This window comes from Lepidochelys kempii, chromosome 8 (genome assembly GCF_965140265.1).
Source record: "Lepidochelys kempii isolate rLepKem1 chromosome 8, rLepKem1.hap2, whole genome shotgun sequence".
In the NCBI taxonomy this organism is placed as follows: Eukaryota; Metazoa; Chordata; order Testudines; family Cheloniidae; genus Lepidochelys; species Lepidochelys kempii.
The window spans coordinates 97,052,883-97,072,753 of NC_133263.1; the positions used below are offsets into that span (position 1 = coordinate 97,052,883).

The following is a 19,871-nucleotide window of genomic DNA, read 5'->3' on the forward strand; positions in this document are numbered from 1 at the left end:
CAAAATGTAATACTGTAATAAGACTGCTTGACAAATATTTCTTATCATTGATATAACACTTAATAGACAAGTATTTTTCCACAATACAAACCTTACCATTTGAGAATTCTGACTGCAGTTTTAAAAAGAACAAGCAAACAAGGAGGACACTATGAACCTAGGCAAGACTAAAAATTGACCAATACTCAGAGAGTTGTGCTTTTGGAAAGCTTTAGCTTAAAGAACACTGTCAATTTTAATTTTTTTGATAAAGCACCAGTTCAATTGTACTATAGGCATGAACATTTTTTTAAAGTCCTTTAAAAATATTTAATAATTTTTGCCTCCCTCTTGAAATTTGGAAGATCTTTCCAGCAATTAAAAAACTAACTATACAAGTAAAACAGTGAAGCTGAATATGGCCTTGGATCTAAGGTCCATTAAAATCAATGGGAATTCTTCCATTGATTTCAATGGGCCTTGGATTGAGCCCTATTTGTTGATACGTCGGGGTACCTAAACTTTTTGACTAATTTGCATAGGTTTATTTTAAAAATGCCCACAATCACTGTATTTTGTCTGTACTTTCATCTTCCTTGAAAGATAGGACAGAAATTGTACAAATTTCTCCAGTGAAATAAACACCCCACAGAGTTAGCTTTATCCTGACTTTGGAGCTGCAATGCTGGCATATTTTAGTACTCTTACGCTGACTTTGGGCTTCAGGGTGTGTCTCTTAAGCAATCTTTGGTTTTATAAAACTAATATTTTCTCAGTTTTAGGAAAAAAAACAACACAGTATTTACATTAGTGCACGCATACTCTATAAACATACAAGTTCCTGACTCAAAGTAATGCATTTTTCACTTTCATCCCCTTCAAATGTCCACTGTATTGAAGATTAGTTTCCTTATTCTTTAACCATTTTATGGTAATACCTTCCAGATGAAGCCATTACTCTGAATGTCAAATTCTGGCTTACCAACATGAGAGTCCCTTCAAGAAAATTCCAATTATTTAATGAAGGCTTTATTACAAAAACAGCTGCTTGACAGTGAAATTTTAGTCTTTAAAAAGAGAGTACGTTCTGAAAATCATATAAAGCATTTTTATGTAGTTCCATTTTTCACACCTTGATGGCAGTACTATAAATCCTTCTGCCAAAAGTCTGTCCAAAGATTGCATTAGCACAGCATTCGTGACACCTTTAGGAATTCATAGATATTTAGGTCAGAAGGGACCATTATGATCATCTAGTCTGACCTCCTGCACAACGCAGGCCACAGAATTTCACCCACCACTCCTACAAAAAAAACCTCACACCTATATCTGTGTTATTGAAGTCCTCAAATCATAGTTTAAAGACTTCAAGGAGCAGAGAATCCTCCAGCAAGTGACCCGTGCCCCATGCTACAGAGGAAGGCGAAAAACCTCCAGGGCCTCTTCCAATCTGCCCTAGAGGAAAATTCCTTCCCAACCCCAAATATGGTGATCAGCTAAACCCTGAGCATATGGGCAAGATTCATCAGCCAGATACTACAGAAAATTCTTTCCTGGGTAACTCGGCTCTCACCCCATCTTATAGCCCATCACAGGCCATTGGGCCTATTTACCATGAATATTTAATTACCAAAACCATGTCATCCCATCATACCATCTCCTCCATAAACTTATCGAGTTTAATCTTAAAGCCAGATAGATCTTTTGTCCCCACTGCTTCCCTTGGAAGGCTATTCCAAAACTTCACTCCTCTGATGGTTAGAAACCTTCGTCTAATTTCTAGTCTAAATTTCCTAGTGGCCAGTTTATATCCATTTGTTCTTGTGTCCACATTGGTACTGAGCTTAAATAATTCCTCTCCCTCTCTCGTATTTATCCCTCTGATATATTTATAGAGAGCAATCATATCTCCCCTCAACCTTCTTTTAGTTAGGCTAAACAAGCACAGGAGAGAAGTACTTCTTTCAATTCTGCTGTAGTAATAAATAAATAATAGTAACAATGTAGTACTTCAAAGGTTGGAAGTAACCAGTTGAATTCAAAACCATTTGCTAAGTATTTCTTACATAAATAAAAACCTGATCGCAAAGACTCCTGAACATGTTAGGGTTGTGGGTTTTTTTAAACTAAAAAAAAGCCTACTGCTCAAGTAGTGCTTTGTTTTTACGTTATACAGGAAAGTATGCTGGCATACAGGACCATGGTGTATTTGGATTTGGGTAATAGGTAGCAGATTTAAAACAAACAAAAGGAAGTATTTTTTCACACAACACACAATCAGTCAACCTGTGGAACTCCTTGCCAGAGGATGTTTTGAAGGCCAATACTATAACAGGGTTAAAAAAAGAACTAGATAAATTCATGGAGGATAGGTCCATCAATGGTTATTAGCCAGGATGGGCAGGAATGGTGTCCCTAGTTCTGTTTGCCAGAAGTTGGAAATGGGTGCCAGGAAATGGATCACTTGATGATTACCTGTTCTGTTCATTCCTTCTGGGGCACCTGGAATTGGCTACTGTTGGAAGACAGGATACTGGGCTGGATGGATCTTTGGTCTGACCCACTATGGCCGTTCTTATGTTCTTCACAGCTGAAAATGCTGTGAATGGAGGAAGGGCAGGAAGACTCGGCAGGTGAGGCAGATGGCGCAGAGCTCCAGGATGTTGATGTGCATCTGTGCCTCCCTGGGGGCACATGGCTGTCCAGATGAACTCCCCAGCCAACAAGCGAGTCATCCGTGGTGAGAGTGGTATGGGGGGCATGAAAGGGATGCTGGCTAAGACTCTGGACAGGTTGCACCACCACATGAGGGAGGTGAGCACAGAGGGAGGAAGCAAGATCAGCTTGCCTAGGCTGTCTGACTGAGGATCACAGATGGAGTGGAGCCACAGCTGGAGGCAAAGCATATGGAGGCAGGCATGCAGCACGACAGAGGTGCAGGCAGACATTTGGTCCAGGAGAGAGAGGCACTGATGGACTCGTGTGCGTGGATGACGGTGGAGCTGCGTGATGAGAGCAGTGAGGGTGGTGAAGCGGTCCGAGGGAAAAAAGGTGTGGGCTGCAACTGAGTACCGACGGGTCCCTATGAAAATGAGCATGCAGGCAGGGGTAAGGACAGATTTCTCCTCGTTGATGCAAATCCCCAAGGTGTCTAGGAGGATGCGTAGGGTCCGGATAGCGATAAGGAGGCAGGCCTGGAATGGAGCCACAAGGAGCCAATCATCCAGGTAGGGAAACACGGAGTGACCCAGGCGACACATGTGGGCCAACACAACAGCGAAAACCTTCATAAAGATGAGGGGGCAGTGCAATCCCAAAGAGAAGGACCTGGAATTGGTAGTGTGAACGCCCCACCGCGAAGTGGAGGAATTTGCAAGGAACAGGGGGATGTCTGTATGGAAATATGCATCCTTCATATCAAGAGCCGTGAACCAAGCCACTGAGGGAAGGGACAGGATGATGAGGGGGAGCATGACTACCTGGAAACGGAATCTGCGGATAAATTTGTTCAGCAACTGGAGGTCCAAAATGGGATGGATGCCCCCTTCTTCAGTACGAGGCAGTAAGGGGAGTAGAAACCACAGCCATGGTAGTGCTGTTGAACAGATTCTATGGCACCCTTCCAAAGGAAGGCATCTACTTCCTCTCAGAGAAGGTGGTACTGGGAGAGATCCCCAAGAGGTCCCCGGAGTGAGTGATGGGGCAGGAAGGAAAAGAATTCTATGAGGTACCCCTGGTGACCAATGTCCAACACCCAACCATCAGTGGTAATCTTGTCCAGTTGCGACCAAAAAGGGCAAGATGACCCACAAAAACAATTGCGGGGGTGACTGGAGGGAGGTTCACGGGTCTCCAGGAAGGACGCAAAAGGGCTGCTTGGAGGAACGTTGCAGGAAAGCAGAAGTGGCAGGAGCAGCGGCAGTGGAATAGTAGGGCAGTAGTGAGCGCAGATGATGCTGAAACACTTCCACTGGACATTGAGGATAGGGCTGGTAGGTGGCATGAGGGCAGGGTCTGAAGGACAGAGCCATTCCTTATGGTACGGTGAATTGGGGCGACCGCTCCGGGCTCCACGCTTTGGGTGGCCCCGTGAGCCAGCGCGATTGGCCAGCATGCATGGATGGCGTGTGAACCGCTGGCTGGGGGAGGCTAGCCCCAGCCCCACCCCTTCCACCCGAGGGAGAGTGCACGGCGGCGGCGCTGCAGCCTCCCCAGCCCTGCAGCACCGGGAGGGAGAGTGCACGGCTCTGCCGCAGCCTCCTCAGCCCCCTGGAGCCCAGCGTCACTGCCCTGGGGAGGCAGAGTGTGGGCAGGGCCACGCTTGGCTGTTTGGGGAGGCACTGCCTCCCCTACCCGCTGCCCGGGGTGGTCAGTCCTGGAAGTGACGGATTCATCACTTCCACCCCAGGCCCTGCACCCCTCTAGGGACGGCCCTGCTAAAGGACCACCTCTGTTGCCTGCAGGTTGGGGTCAGGGTGTATATGCCAAGTGACCAGAGGGTGGTACGAGAGTCCTTAAGGGAGTGCAGGGACTCACTGGTTTTGTCGCTAAACATTTTGTTATTGTCAAAGGGGAGGTCCTCAAGTGTAGTCTGGACCTCCTTTAGAAACCTGCTAGATTATAGCCAGCAATCATGGCAGAGGACAACCCCTGAGGCCAGAGAGTGGGACGCAATATCAGCAGCATCAACTGCTCCCTGGAGGAACGTTGTGACCAACTTGTCTTCGTCCAGGAGGTTAAAGTGTGTTAAAGTCCTGCTGCTTCTCTAGATGGAGGAAAGCTTTAAAGTCCACCAGTTTGGAGTATGAGAGGAAGTTGTACTTGGCCAGGATGGCCTGGTAGCTGGCAATGCAGAACTGTCCCCGCAGAGGAGTTAGGGTGACCAGATGTCTTATTTTCATAGGGACAGTCCCGTTTTTGGGGACTTTTTCTTATATAGGCACCTATTACCTCCCACCCCCCTGTCCCATCTTTTCACAGTTGCTATCTGGTCACCCTAAGAGGAGTTGACCTTGCAGCCAGCAAGTCCAGCTTCTTGGCATTGTGATTGGCACGGAGGGGGGAGTGCAGTTGCCAGGCATGCTCAGTTACTGCATGGACTACAAAAGTGTTTCATGGCAGGTGAGTATATAGAAAGTCTGCGCCTTTGGTGGGCACGAAGTAGAGATGCTCCACCCGCTTGGGAGTAGGGGCACAAGAAGCTGGGGTGTGCCAGACTATTTGGGACAGTTGTAAAATGGCCTTGTGAATAGGCAGGGCAGTAGGGGATGCCCGGGCGGGTTGCAATATGTCCAGGAACTGATTCTGGGGGTCCTGTACATCATCTACAGGCAGGTTGAGGGCTGTAGCAGATCCTGGTCTTGCAGGTGGTCATCGGGGAGAGAGAGAGAGAGGGCAGAATAAAGGCATCATCTGGGGAGGAAGAGGTGCAAATAGGGACCAGAGGATCCAGTGGTGCTGCTGGTGCTGGAAAGTCCTGGGGCTTCTCAGACAGAGGGAGGGACAGTACATTGGGAACAGCAGGTGATGCAGGCATGGTTGTCCCCTGCAATTCATCTAGGGGTCCCAAGCAGCCCAGTAGGGCCAGGCATAGGGGTCACCTGGCATCAGCATGGAACCATGGGTCAACCAGAGGGGCATACATGATATGGGTGATGCCAGGGGTCCAGGCTATATGACTGGGTGGGCAAGAAGGCAGAGTCCGGCCCAGAAGACCACTCAGAGGCGGAAGACAAGTCCAATAGAGGCAGAGTCGTCAGAACCGTCAGTGTGGGATGAAATAAAGCCGGATGGTCCAAGAGCAAAAGAGGTTCCTCTGTGGAAGGGCCTGGAGGAGAGAGGTTGAGTGGAGCAGGATGCTGAAGGAGAAGGGGATCATCTGCGGGAGACGGCATTCTGGGAGCAACGAGACGCTGGGAGCATGGACAGGAGCTGGCATATGGCAACATCAGTTCAGCCATTGGCATGAGAGGGGACAAGTGCCCTGATGTATGTAGGATTGGGCATGCAAGTCCAGACGTCCCCGTGGAGTGGACAGAGCTGGAGGTGACAGCAGCAGGCCACTCACTGTGGCCAGTGGCAGGGCCGATGGAGCGCGGTGCTTGGACTTATGCGCTGATTGGGACTTTTTGTTGCTGGAGCATCCAGGTTGATGCAACACTTCTCATCCAACCTAGCACAGCTCGGGGAAGCAATGATGTGTTTAGAGGCAGTCCCCATCAGGGAGCCACCCTTATGTCCACAGCTGTGCCTCTTATGAGTATGGTGGGTCTTGGGCAGTAGCGGTGGTGCCTCTGGTGCCGGCTGGGAAGGGCCCAGGGAGGAGCTCACCGCCGGTATGAAGCACCATTCTGATGCATCTGTCGGTCCTGGATCCAGTTGTGCACATGGTCACATTACCTCCTCCATACGACACTTGCAGAGGTGAAGTTCTCTGGCCTCTCGAGGCCAAGCCGGGAAAGAGTGCCAGATGGAGCAGCGGGTGGCAACATGAGCTTTGCCCAAGCAATACAGACAACATTGGTGCTCGTCACTCACAGAGAAGGACCATGGGCATGAAGCACTGTATTTAAAACTGGCTTGCCAGGGCACAGTCCAACAAAGGAAACCTAGCTAACTAATGGACAACCATATACAACTAATAAAAACTATCTACAGACAACAATCAAAGAACAGCTCTCTTGGTAAGCTAAGAGCACTGAGGAACAGGGGTTCCGACTCTGGCCATACAGCAGCAAGAAGGAACTGGAGCAGTGTCAACCTGCTTAGCCTCTTAAAGCCTCAGATGCACCATGAGGTCAATGCACGATGCACGTGTGGGTTAACGGATACTACTATGAACCGTTCTGGTTCCAGCGTATGTGGATCCATGTTTGGAATCCACATAGGGATCATCACTCGAAGAAAAACATAACACCTAATCATCTAAGTTGGCACATCCAAAATCAATATTAGAAAAATTCTCAGTTAACAATATTGCTGAAAGTTAAAACATACTATATTAAATAGCAAATCAGCAGAGAATACACATGTAATTTCTAAAAAGCCTTTAGAGTTTTTTCCAGAAATGACCAACTGGCTCAGTGAGAAGCAAAATTACCCATATAGGATTTCAAGGCTTTATCAAAAATCTGATGGGTTCTCCACACTTTTACCAGTGGTGGTGGATGATTTCCTTTTAAAATCATAATTCATTCTAAATTGAATTGAAACAATACTTCAAGTACACCATGAAGTGTTAACTAGTGTTTAAGGTAAGGATTGTCCCAAATAGATCCAAATATATGCAGGTCAAAAGAAAAATGAAGTTCACAGGTCAGTAAAAAGTTAAGTACAAAGTTCAATGCCAGCCTGACTCTTCATCATATAACACCACAGACATTGGTTAAAGATTTACATTTTAAGCAGCTTACATTTAAATTATAACTGAATAGCTCTTCAAAGAAGTGTTACAGCATTTATGAATAAACGTATATTATGGGAAACACATGGGTACGATATAATCACATCTTATTATGTTATGTGCAGTATACTTTCCTATATACATATGGAAAATGTCTAATGAAATCCATTAAATTGTGGCAATACTGAGAGAAATTACAGATGGTCTTAAACTGAAATTATTTTTGAAAAAAAGAAGTTGGAATATGTCTTGCTAAAATGGCACTTCTAAAACCACAGATATTTAGCTTCTGAGAAAGATTGCTGAAGTACGAAACTGGAAGGAATGCTTGAGAAAGTTGCTTGAAGGTTGAGATTTAAATTACTGCATGAACATAAAAGTCTTCAGCGGACATATTATATAATGCAGAAGATAATATTCACATCAACTACTTTGAATCCCTTTCTCTGAACAGGCAGCTGGAGACAGACTTTGTATATAAAATAAAACTACCACATTTTAAAACTAATAGCTTGATTTTGATTGGAGTAGTCTCTAAAACAGAAAAATGTTTATATGTCAATGTAAACTGTATATTCAAGTATTCTGCAAAGTACAAAAATGTATTCTTAGTGTAGTCTATTGAAACTTAAAGAAAAAGTACTCAGGTCTTGAAAGAAAAAAATTATATCTTAACTCCGTATGCTTTGTCAACAACATGAACTTTCTCTTGAACACGTTTGCTCTCTCCAGACAGATAATTAGGTCTGTGCAAAATACCCCTGTACGCCTAGCTACTTAGACATTTTAAATCAAGTGAAAATGGATTTTATTTTAATTAAGAAAAACAAATTCTAGCCCACTCCTTTTTTAAAAAATTCACTTTTAATTTAAGCAGAAGTTATGTCACCTAGCATCCTCTATTTGAACTATTAATTTAGTTAACTAGTGAAATGAATATGACAAATACAAAATTCATATTCATAGCTCAAAGATGGAAAACATTAAGAGTAAACCGCATGCTGCATAAAACACAAAGTCAAGAGAGTATTTTAACCTTTGTAAGTGAAAAAAACAACCAATAGCAAAATAATTTCTTACATACTGGAAGTCACTAGACAGACATTATATTCTCAGACCCCAGCACTCCTTCTGCACAATTATTTCACCATTCATAAATCATGGATATCATCAGAACCTGATGGAGAAACTGCCAGTTTCCACATGCAGACCTCAAAATCATTAGAAATACAAATTCTATATTTGCCTTACCTGTGGCACCCAATGGATGCCCTTTTGAAATCAAACCACCACTGGGGTTTACCACCCATTTTCCACCATAAGTATTGTCTCCTCTATCAATCAGCTCCCCAGCTCTTCCTATAAATAGTAATTGAAAAAGGGAAAATAGCTGAAAAAAAGTCATCTTCTGGTACATTTTTAAACCTTACTGTTACTTCTGGATATTATTGCATATTTTGAGTCAGCCAAAACCAGAAAATTGTAGTGCATAAAACTTTTGGAACACACATGTGAAATAACCAAAGGATATGAACATTAACTGCTTACACTGTTTGGACAATAGGTGTTAATTTGCTTCCGTTGCCCACCAAATATATATTTTAGTACACTATATAAGCTTTTCAATTTATACAATAATTAAATTAATAATTGGTAAAATTATAATGAAAAGAGCAAATGTTCCTGAAAAGGAGCAGTCAGTCATTACAGATACTGTTATGTTTTTCACTTGAAATCACAACTTGCAGTAATACTAATGAGACATAAGGTGGGTGGGGGAATATCTTTTATTGGACCAATTTCTGTTAGTGAACGAAATACTCCTGGGGGAATTCTACACCACTGCACAATGAAGAATTTTGCAGAAATTAATGTTGGGCATGCAGAATTTCCTTTTTCCCTCCACAGAAATGGGCTGCAGAGATGTTGGGTGCCACTAGGGCTGCTGGACCCAGCAGAGCCCACCTCGCAAATAGAAAACAAGGCCTTGAGGGAGGGGAGGGAACTGGAGGGTTCCCAGGAGCTGCAGTTCCCATCACACCTGGAAGAAAAGAGGTGGTGGCACGCAGGAAACTGCAAGCCTGCGACCCAACATTAGGCTGTTTCTGCTTCTGGATCCCTGGGTTCTAGAAGGGTAGGGTCTGTGAGTGCCTGGGCTGGGGGTGGGGGCGCAGCTGGGTTCTGAGGGCAAGGTGGTGTGAGTGTCTGGGCCAGGGAGGGCCCCACGGCTGGGCTCTGGATGGGAGGAGATTATGAGTGTATGGGCTGGGGGTAGGGTTACCAACCATCCAGGACTATCCTGAAGTCTCCAAGAATTAAAGATTAATCTTTAATTGAATAGTATGTCACGTGATGAAACCTCCAGGAATATGTCCAACCAAAATTGGCAACCCTAGCTGGGGAGGGGGCATAGCTGGGCTCTGGGAGCAAAGGGGTATGAGTATCTGGGTTGGGGGGCTCATGGCTGGGCTCTGGGGGTAAGGGGGCATGACTCCTTTGCCCCCTGGCTGGGTTCTGTGTGAGAGGGGACAGAGAAGCAAGTACTGAATTGTCGTAGGGGTTTCTTTAACTCTATTCCTGGGGGAATTTGTGTGGGTGTCTATTGTTACAGACATACTTGCTGACAGATATTTTGAAATAAATTACCAAAATAATTGAAACTGGTGTGATTATACAGTGTTATTTTGACAAATAAAATTTGCAGAATTTTAAAATACTGTGAGCAGAATTTCTCATATTTTGGCACAAAACTGCCCAAAGAGTGAAGGACCAGCTTTTGAGCTACACAACCTGAAGAAGAGGTGTGCGTAGCTCAACAGCTTGTCTCTTTCACCAACAGAAGTTGATCCAATAAAAGATACTACCTCCTCCACTGTATCTCTCATATCCTGGGACGAATATGGCTACAACTCTGAAAGCAGTAATATTAATGGCAGTTATTGGCATGCTGCATACTCAACACTTTTAAATACATACATTCTTACTTAACAGTTTCAGTATTCAACAAACACAAACCACATGAAGTGCCAGATTTTGATTCATAGGGGTGAACAAATAATCATGTTCATTTGGATTAAGCAATTTTCCCCACTGAAGAGCTCTCATGGTGTAAGAAGGTAAAGAAACATATTCTCATGATATTGACTGAAGAGTGAAATTGATTAGAACACAAAGAAAAAAGGCATACAAGATATGCTACTGAGTTATAAGTTAATAATTGACCAAATGGGAGTCATGGGAGCAGTGTGTTGCATTTTCTAGGTGCACCATGACAGATGTAGAACAAAGAGCGGGTGCTTCTTTTTACTAATGAGTGTACATATCTAAATAAATAGAAAATGACTGCAACCACTTTTGCTGCTACTGGTGCCACAGAGACCCAGCAAATAATAATGTGGTATAAAGGAACAAGTCAGAGAAAGGGAAGGGACAGTAAGAAGAAAAGGACAGAGGAAGAGACCTTTTTAAAGTTTCGTTCAGTTAAAAATCTTGAGTCTAAATTCTTGCAGGCCTTTTTATTGAATCCCCAATCTCAGTTTGACTGTTCATAAATAAGACTATACATCACCTAGTGGTGTGTAAGTAAAATCATGCTATTTTTCAGGAAATGATTCACAGAGGATGTTCTCAACTTTTTAATTCAATGTTTGAAAAACCAATAATATGTTTAAAAGCTGAACTTTTTAAAATCTGAAATGTAATAGTTCAACATATTTTGAACATAAGAACATTAGAAAAGCTATGCTGGGTCAGACCAACAGTCCATCAAGCCCAGTATCCTGTCTTCCAACAGTGGCCAGTGCCATCTACTTCAGAGAATGAACAGAACAGAACAATCATCGAGTAATCCATCCCCTATTGTCCAGTCACAGCTTCTGGCAGTCAGAGGTTTAGGAACATCCAGAACATGGGGTTGTGACCCTGACTATCTTGGCTAGTAGCCAGTGATGGACGTATCCTCCGTGAACTTATCTTATCCTTTTTTTAAAACAATGTTATATTTTTGGCCTTCACAACATCCTATGGCAATGAGTTCCACAGGCTGACTGTGCGAAGTACTTCCTTACACTTGTTTTAAACTGTTGCCTATTAATTTCATTGTGTGACCCCTGATTGTTGTTGTCACGCTGTCTGGAGTGGCTCAAGACTGAGTGCCAAACTCAGGACAGACTATCAAAAGCAGAGCAGAAACCCCAAACTAGCTGTATGTTCTATAATTAGATTTCACCAATCCAGTAACAAGTGTGAACTCCTAAAGGACTATAACAGTCTTACCACGGAGTCACCGGCAGTCCCCTTGGGCATTCCAGTTTATCTTGCCATCCAGGCAAGCTGAACTATGTGATAGATGGTCACTTTACACCAAAAATGTAAAGTGACCATCTTTACATGTTCAGGTCCCAGTCCCAGAGGACCAGTCACTTACTCTAGGTCAATTGTACTCAGATCTCAAACTAAGGACAACACCTGTAGCCAATCCTATAATAAACTAACTAAAGATTTATTAACTAAGAAAACAGAATTATTTACAAGATTAAAGCAGGTAAGCATACATAGACAAATGTGGTACAATCTTAAATTCAAAAGATAATAGAAGCTTCTATAATAAGCAAGCTTTTATATCCTTTGGGGCTAACCCAAGCCAAGCAGCTTGGGGATCTCTTGCTTATGTCTAGGAATCTTTTCCCCTCAGAGTTCAAACAGCATAAAGAGACACAGCTTCTCCTTGTCAGACATTTTTATCCACACTCACCCCAGAATCCAAGCTGATTCTGCATATAGGTGAGTGGGGGGGAACAATCAACAAAGTCTTTGTTCAACAATGGCTCATTTCAATGCACTAGTCCTTCCTGATGGGCAGGAGATGATACTTCTTGGGGTAAACTAATATTTCACACTTGGCAATGCTTCTCCAGTAACTGTGGGGAATTTACAGTCAAACATTTTTATAGTTTAAATGTTTGCTCTGTAACATTACCTTATGACACAGGATACTGATATACATGCAGCATCTTATAAGCATTCCATAAAGTCTAAACACTAAGCACATTGTTATAAATCTAATATCTATTTTCATAATGCTAACACACAGGTAAACAAGACTGCTTTCAAGCTATGCATTTGTAAGTGTTCAGTGAGGCCTAGGGGCCTTGGCATGAGCTGGCACCTGGCCTGCCAGCATCACGCTTGTGTCATGTAAAGGGGTAAATATCACTTCCCTATTCACTTTCTCCACACCATTCATGATTGTATAGACCTCTATCATATCCCCCTTAGTGGTCTCTTTTCTAAAATGAGCAATCCCAGTCTTTTTAATCTCTCCTCATATGGAAGCTGTGCTATACCCCTAATCATTTTTGTTGCCCTTTTCTGTAAATTTTCCAATTTTAATATATCTTTTTGAGATGGGGTGACCAGACCTGCACATAGCATTCAAGGTGTGGGCATACCACAGATATATATAGTAGCATTTTGATAATTTCTGTCTTATTTTCTATTTTTTCCCCTAAATTTTCTTCCTATTAGCTTTTTTGATTGCAGCTGCACACTGAGCCAATGTTTTCAGAGAACAATCATTGTGGACTCCAAGATCTCTTTCTTGAGTGTAAACAGCTAATTTAGAACCCATCATTTTGTATATATAGTTTGGATTATGTTTTCTGATGTTCACTACTGTGCATTTAGCAACACTGAATTTCATCTGCCATTTTGTTGCCTAGTCACCCAGTTCAGTAAGATCCCTTTGTAACTCTTCACAGTCTGCTTTGAACTTAACTATCTTAAGTAGTTTTGTATCATCTGCAAACTTTGTCACCTCACTGTTTACCCCTTTTTACAGATCACTTATGAATATGTTGAACAGCACTAGTTACAATATAGATCTTTGGGGAAACTCTGCTATTTACCTCTCTCCACTGTGAAAACTGACCATTTATTCCTACCTTTTGTTTCCTGTCTTTTAACCAGTTATTGACCCAATGAGAGGATCTTCCCCCTCTTCTGCTGTGATTGCCTACTTTGCTTAAGAACCTTTGTGTGGGACCTTTTCAAAGGCTTCTGGATGTATTGTATTTGGAATCAAGAAAAAAAAAATCATATCTGAGACTGAGTCCCTCCTTTATTCTTTGTGAATATTTCTGAAACAACTTATCAGCAAAGCTATCTTTTATGTGGCTTTATTTGAAATTTACTTTGCTGTATGATTGGTTTAAATCTATAGTCAGTGCTTCTTGTTCAAATCCCTTAAGTAAAAAAACACTAGAACATAAAATTTAAGGTCTTACCTTAAATACAAAATGTTAATGCATAGTCAGAAAACTGATGGAAAACTAAGATGTTAGAATAGGAGACACCTTTTAGGAGATTTCTAATTTTGTAGCCCCAAAATTTTCCAATTCAATACACCTTCCTAAGTGTTGGTGGATTTTTTTAAACTATAAATGTTGACTAAGTGCATCTGGGAATTAAGTGTGAAAGAAAAATTGAAAAAAACCCACTGTGTTTACTCACACTAGCCAGAAAATTAGTTCATAGCAACCTAACATTGCCACTGGAAACAGCAGGGAAGCACCAATGGTGTTAAGAAGGTTGAGAAGTAGCAAGATCAACTGGCCACAGCAGAAGTTGGAAGGAAGCAGACCAAAATCTAGGATAAATGAATAAAAGTCTAGGAACAGGGAACAAGAACTTGAGCAGCTGAAAAGAAGGGGACCTGAAGCTGAGACACAAATAAGAGGGAGGAAAGTGGGTCAACTCTCCCCCTGCAACTTGCTAACCACATGATTTTTTGCACCATGTATCTGGGATGCATTAATTTGCCTTCTGATATTCATGTGGTAGTCTAAATGGAGTCATTTGTCCAATTACAGTTTTTACAATATATTTATGACTTATTAATATTTTGCTTTTCTTCATCCTTATGAAGTTACAGAATAATGTTCTTACCATACAGGACAGATTCATGCAATGAAGCAGTAATAGCATTTGTAACAAACACTAAAGTTACAAGACATGTTTAATGTTGTCCATTTTAATAAACTAAAATTCTTCATTAATGTTATTACCTTCAGGACAAAGTCCTAAAGCTTCATAAGTAACAAGCTCATTAGATGAGAAACAATCATGGAGCTCAATCACATCCACATCTGTAGGTTTCAGACCTGCTTTGGAAAAACATCTTTTCGCAGCTTCTTTACTCATATCATAGCCAACCTACAACAACAAATTGTGAGTTACACAGCTCAAGACTTTAGACTACGCTCATCTGCTAATTGTGACCGGAACGAATGCTGTAAGTGAGCTGGCCTATAAGTGATGGAAATCTAAGACTGCAGTACAAGGCACATTAATATTAGAACAGATTACCATTATGTGGCATAATTTTGCAGCAAGAAATCAGAGATTCTAAACTTCATTGCAGGAACATTCTAAGTGATGGCTCCTCTCTGTTCCTCCTCCACTCCTTCTTCCCACATGTAATAGTATACTCAGCCAAAATTTTATTTCATCATTAAGGGCAAGATATGCTGCTGGTATAATTGGGCACAATTCCATAGATGTCCGAAGAATTGCAAATGCTTATGCCAGTTGAAAGTTTGGCCTCAAATCTCTATTTAGCTAGTAATCTGTACCTCTGCTGCCAGCCATCTTTGACTTTAATGCTAATATTCAATATTTTCTAAATCAGACTGTCTGGAATGCATTAATTTGATTTGCACCTACTGGGCTGAATTTGGCCCTCAGTTACCCCTGTGCAACCCCACTGACATCAATGAGGTTGAATATTATGTGGTAGATTCCCAGATGGTGAAAACTGTCACAGCTCCATTGACCTATGCAACAAAGGACAGAATTTGGTCCTTAATTACAATAGTCAAACTCATACTAGAACTATAGATGCAAATAACCCAAACTTTTGAGAAAACTTGGCTCTGCATCCAAACTTTGCAGTTTAGGCCTATCTCTGGTTTAAGTTAATCAAACTAGCAATTATACCTATGAATGACATAACCACCACACATTGATGGTTACGTGGTTTTCAGGTTCATAACCCTGCTGTAGAAGAGAAGGAAAACTAGATACATGTGTTCAAGTCACAAACAGATTATTCAATGCTGCATCTGTCTCACAATTTGTATGTTTTAAACCATGTGAAAAAGTGCAGCGTAACACTAAACTTTTTACAATCCTACACTTAATACCTATACGTACATAAACACATATAAAAACTGTTTTCTTAGCATTATTCCACAGATGTAACTTTTGTCCTAGAACTTTTTTTTAAGTATACAGTACATAGTTTATTTTTACTTCATAGTGAAGTGCAATGCACCTGCTATCTGGATATTTTTATCATGGAAACATCTGTAGTAGTATTAGGATCAAAGTGGGGAGCAGAGGAAAAGCAAAATTTTAAACCTACCGCCTTAATACAACTATTCTCCTCAAATGTACTTGAAAGATCAGTGACCATCTCTTGGGCCACAATTTCCACCGCTTTTGACTCCAATCCATGTTTTCTCACAAATTCCTCATTCGCTAAAACCACAGCTGCAGCTCCATCAGATGTTGGGCTAATTGAACATAAAAGAATTATTTACTCATTGCACACAATTAACAATGGTTTTCCAGAAAAAGAGCGCTATTTGTGGCAGTAGTCATTGATATGCAACCAAATTAGATCCATAAACTATTCCAAAGGGGTTTGCTGACATCACCTTGACCTTTCCATCAAAAAGCTGGCTGATCTCTTCTAGCAAAATCTTTTATTGAAACAGATTTCTTCAATTAAAATAGCATATTGCTCAAATTTCTATTAGAAACAGTGCTGACTTTGGAAAATCTCTTTCATGGACGGACAGGAAAGGCAGCAGTGAGGGAAAAACCTTGTTAAACAGCAGCAGAAATGCACTGATATGCAGGGCCAGAGAAATACATGAAAACAGGAAAATGAGGTATACTTTTGTCTAGTGAGGTATAGTTTAAGGATTATCTAGTTAAAGTTAGAGCAAAATGGGCTGAATTTTGTTTTATTTAAATTTTAATTTATAAAATGCATTTCATACTCTGAAGACAGATGGTACAGCATTTGAAAAAAGTCTACAGTTTATAATCCAGTGGCAAATTAAAGTTTGTTTTTTTAATATAAAGTGCTTCAGCATTTATTTCTACACAGTATCAAACTCCTGTTCTTACCAACACTGTAAAACAGTCAAAAAATCATAAATTTTGCGAGACTGCAACACTTGATCTAAACTGTACTTCTTCTGGAACTGGGAAAACCTAGGAAAAACAAACGTATCTTATTTTAGCATAACCTTAGGAAGAAGACATATTAATCATAGCTATACCCACTGTATTGCTTTCATACTGTAATTTTACAAAGTGTAAGGCACTGAACAAAGAATTTATATTGGAGTATTGTTCCCATTGTATAGAATGGAAAGTGTCTTGTCTATTTTATGCTTTTTAAAAGTTTTGAATTTTACTGTTGTGCAATACAGGATCTCTTTCAAATTTGGTTTTCTTGCTATATTTTCATTACCAAAGTACAATATTGCACTCACGGGTTGTTAGTTGAATGGCTATGATTCTTCCATGCAATTTTTGCAAAGTGTTCTGGTTTTGTCCCTGAAAGAAAAAAGTTAAGCTATACTGAGAGGCTGTAATATTTTCTCACAGACTTATTAACAAGTGATAGGGATGCTGTATTCATTTCAAATTCTTATGGCACTAGCTCTAAAATCTCTGTTATAACAGATCCATTATATTAAGGATTCTTTGCAATACAACTGGGTTTGGGTCAGTAAATGTTTCAATTACTAGATATGAGATTATTTAAAACTGGCTGAATTCCAGCAGATAAAATGTCCAACTTAGATATTTAACGCATGGTGTTGTCATTAACAGACACATAGAAAATACAAAAGAGGCTAACAGCAATCAATTTTTAGCCAAATTTGAACAGAGATATGTTCATATATTACTATTTGTCCACTGCACAGTAATTTAATTATATTGAAACATTTGTCTTCTAAATTATTTCCATAAATCGTCTGAAATAAATTTTAAATACGAGATGTCCAATAGTTCATCTGGCAGGAATATGTGCTGCCAAATAAGAGACTAAGTTTTAGAAGCAATTATGGGACTGCTATTCCTTTGGTTGGTGAGAACTGAAGGAATTGCAATGGTGGTACTTTGAGAATGTAAACTGAGAAATGACTAATGCAAAAAAGTTGTCGTAAAACAGTTATAGTTGCTACACATATCCGTACCAAGCACAAAACCAAATAAATTAAAAATTAAGCCTCCTATACAGGCACAAACCTTACCACTACCACAACTACTGTACAGCATAGAGTATACACCACAAGCTTAACTCCACCCCATGAATCCACTTTTCTGAAAATATCCCTTGATCAAGATTCCCCTTTCCCAACACTATTAGTTGTGGATGTTGGGTATGGCAAGTTACTGTACCTGGTGAAAAGGAAGTCATGGAATAACGTTTTATAACTAAGCTCCCAAACAAATTTTTCACTTTTCTTCGCCTAATACTTTATTCTGCAATAGGATTTTTCCCCACAAGTTTGAACAGTACCATATTTCTCCATATGTTCTTTTCCAGCATTTCCAAAGAACTGTACGGCTACTGGAGCAGCAGAAAAGCCATGTTTGTTTATCATCATTTCTGTGTGTTTATCTAGTGGATTTGTCCTGTTCGGGAACTAAAAATAAAAAGTTGTAAATTAAGCAACTGACAAGTTTAAGGTAAATTATCCCTTTCCTTTATAAACTACAGTATTGCTGCAAAAATATAATGGACTTTGAGAAAAAGAGAATCTCTCTTGTAACAGGACAGCACTCTGCCCAAGTAGGGTATTTTGAAATTTCAATAACTTGCTTACTTGTAAGAAAGGACAGATAAGCAGAAGATAGTCAGCAACTGCGTTATAGGGAGGTGGGGCGGGAAAAGGACTTATTGAAGCCCTTAAAAAATGCCCAGGAGGCATTTAGGGTCTACTGGATTCAGCATGGGACAAGGAGTCAGAAGAATTGGCTTCTCTTCTTCCTCTCCCCCCCCCACAACCGAAATATCAGTACAAGATTTATATTCCAATTGACTTCTTTTATAATTATATGGTAAAAATGTGAAAGTAAGCAATTTTTCAGTAATAGTGTGCTATGACACTTTTTGTATTTTTATGTCTGATTTTGTAAGCAAGTAGTTTTTAAGTGAGGTGAAACTTGAGGGTACGCAAGACAAATCAGACTCCTGAAAAGGGAACAGTAGTCTGGAAAGATTGAGAGCCACTGGTCTAGGTCACATACCGCAAGTGTTAGGAACTATTGAACTTTAGTCTTCCAACAGTGATAAATTTACTGGGAAATTAATCTCTTATCTGTGGATACAAGATTTCACATTGTACATTTATATTTCCCAATAAATGGTTGTGAAAGGTACCTTAACTATTTTCATAGATATTTAAGGTCAGAAGGGACCATTATGATCATCTAGTCTGACCTCCTGCACAACGCAAGCCACAGAATTTCACCTACCACTCCCACAAAAAAAACCTCACACCTATATCTGTGCTATTGAAGTCCTCAAATTGTAGTTTAAGGACTTCAAAGAGCAGAGAATCCTCCAGCAAGTGACCCGTGCCCCATGCTACAGAGGAAGGCGAAAAACCTCCAGGGCCTCTTCCAATCTGCCCTAGAGAAAAATTCCTTCCCGACCCCAAATATGGTGATCAGCTAAACCCTGAGCATATGGGCAAGATTCATCAGCCAGATACTACAGAAAATTCTTTCCTGGGTAACTCGGCTCTCACCCCATCTAATAGCCCATCACAGGCCATTGGGCCTATTTACCATGAATATTTAACTACCAAAACATGTTATCCCATCATACCATCTCCTCCATAAACTTATCGAGTTTAATCTTAAAGCCAGATAGATCTTTTGCCCCCACTGCTTCCCTTGGAAGGCTATTCCGGAACTTCACTCCTCTGATGGTTAGAAACCTTCATCTAATTTCTAGTCTAAACTTCCTGGTGGTCAGTTTATATCTATTTGTTCTTGTGTCCACATTGGTACTGTGCTTAAATAATTCCTCTCCCTCTCCGGTATTTATCCCTCTGATATATTTATAGAGAGCAATCATATCTCCCCTCAACCTTCTTTTAGTTAGGCTAAACAAGCCAAGGTCCTTGAGTCTCCTTTCATAAGACAAGTTTTCCATTCCTCGGATCATCCTAGTAGCCCTTCTCTGTACCTGTTCCAGTTTGAATTCATCCTTCTTAAACATGGGAGACCAGAACTGCACACAGTATTCCAGGTGAGGTCTCACCAGTGCCTTGTATAACGGTACTAAAACCTTATCCCTACTGGAAATACCTCTCCTGATGCATCCCAAGACCACATTAGCTTTTTTCACGGCCATATCACATTGGTGGCTCGTAGTCATCCTATGATCAACCAATAC

The 19,871-nt window shown here is 41.0% G+C and overlaps 1 protein-coding gene across 1 annotated transcript in view; it reads right to left on the reverse strand.

Annotated features, from left to right (window-relative positions):
* Window positions 1-19,871, reverse strand: part of SCP2 (sterol carrier protein 2) — a 56,323-nt gene that overhangs the window by 18,099 nt on the left and 18,353 nt on the right. The window contains exons 6-11 of the mRNA XM_073357672.1: window positions 17,985-18,111; window positions 16,948-17,011; window positions 16,577-16,663; window positions 15,804-15,954; window positions 14,446-14,593; window positions 8,633-8,740 (exon numbers count right to left, since the gene is read on the reverse strand). Coding sequence (XP_073213773.1) covers window positions 8,633-8,740; window positions 14,446-14,593; window positions 15,804-15,954; window positions 16,577-16,663; window positions 16,948-17,011; window positions 17,985-18,111 — 685 coding nt within the window. The remainder of the gene's footprint in view (window positions 1-8,632; window positions 8,741-14,445; window positions 14,594-15,803; window positions 15,955-16,576; window positions 16,664-16,947; window positions 17,012-17,984; window positions 18,112-19,871) is intronic.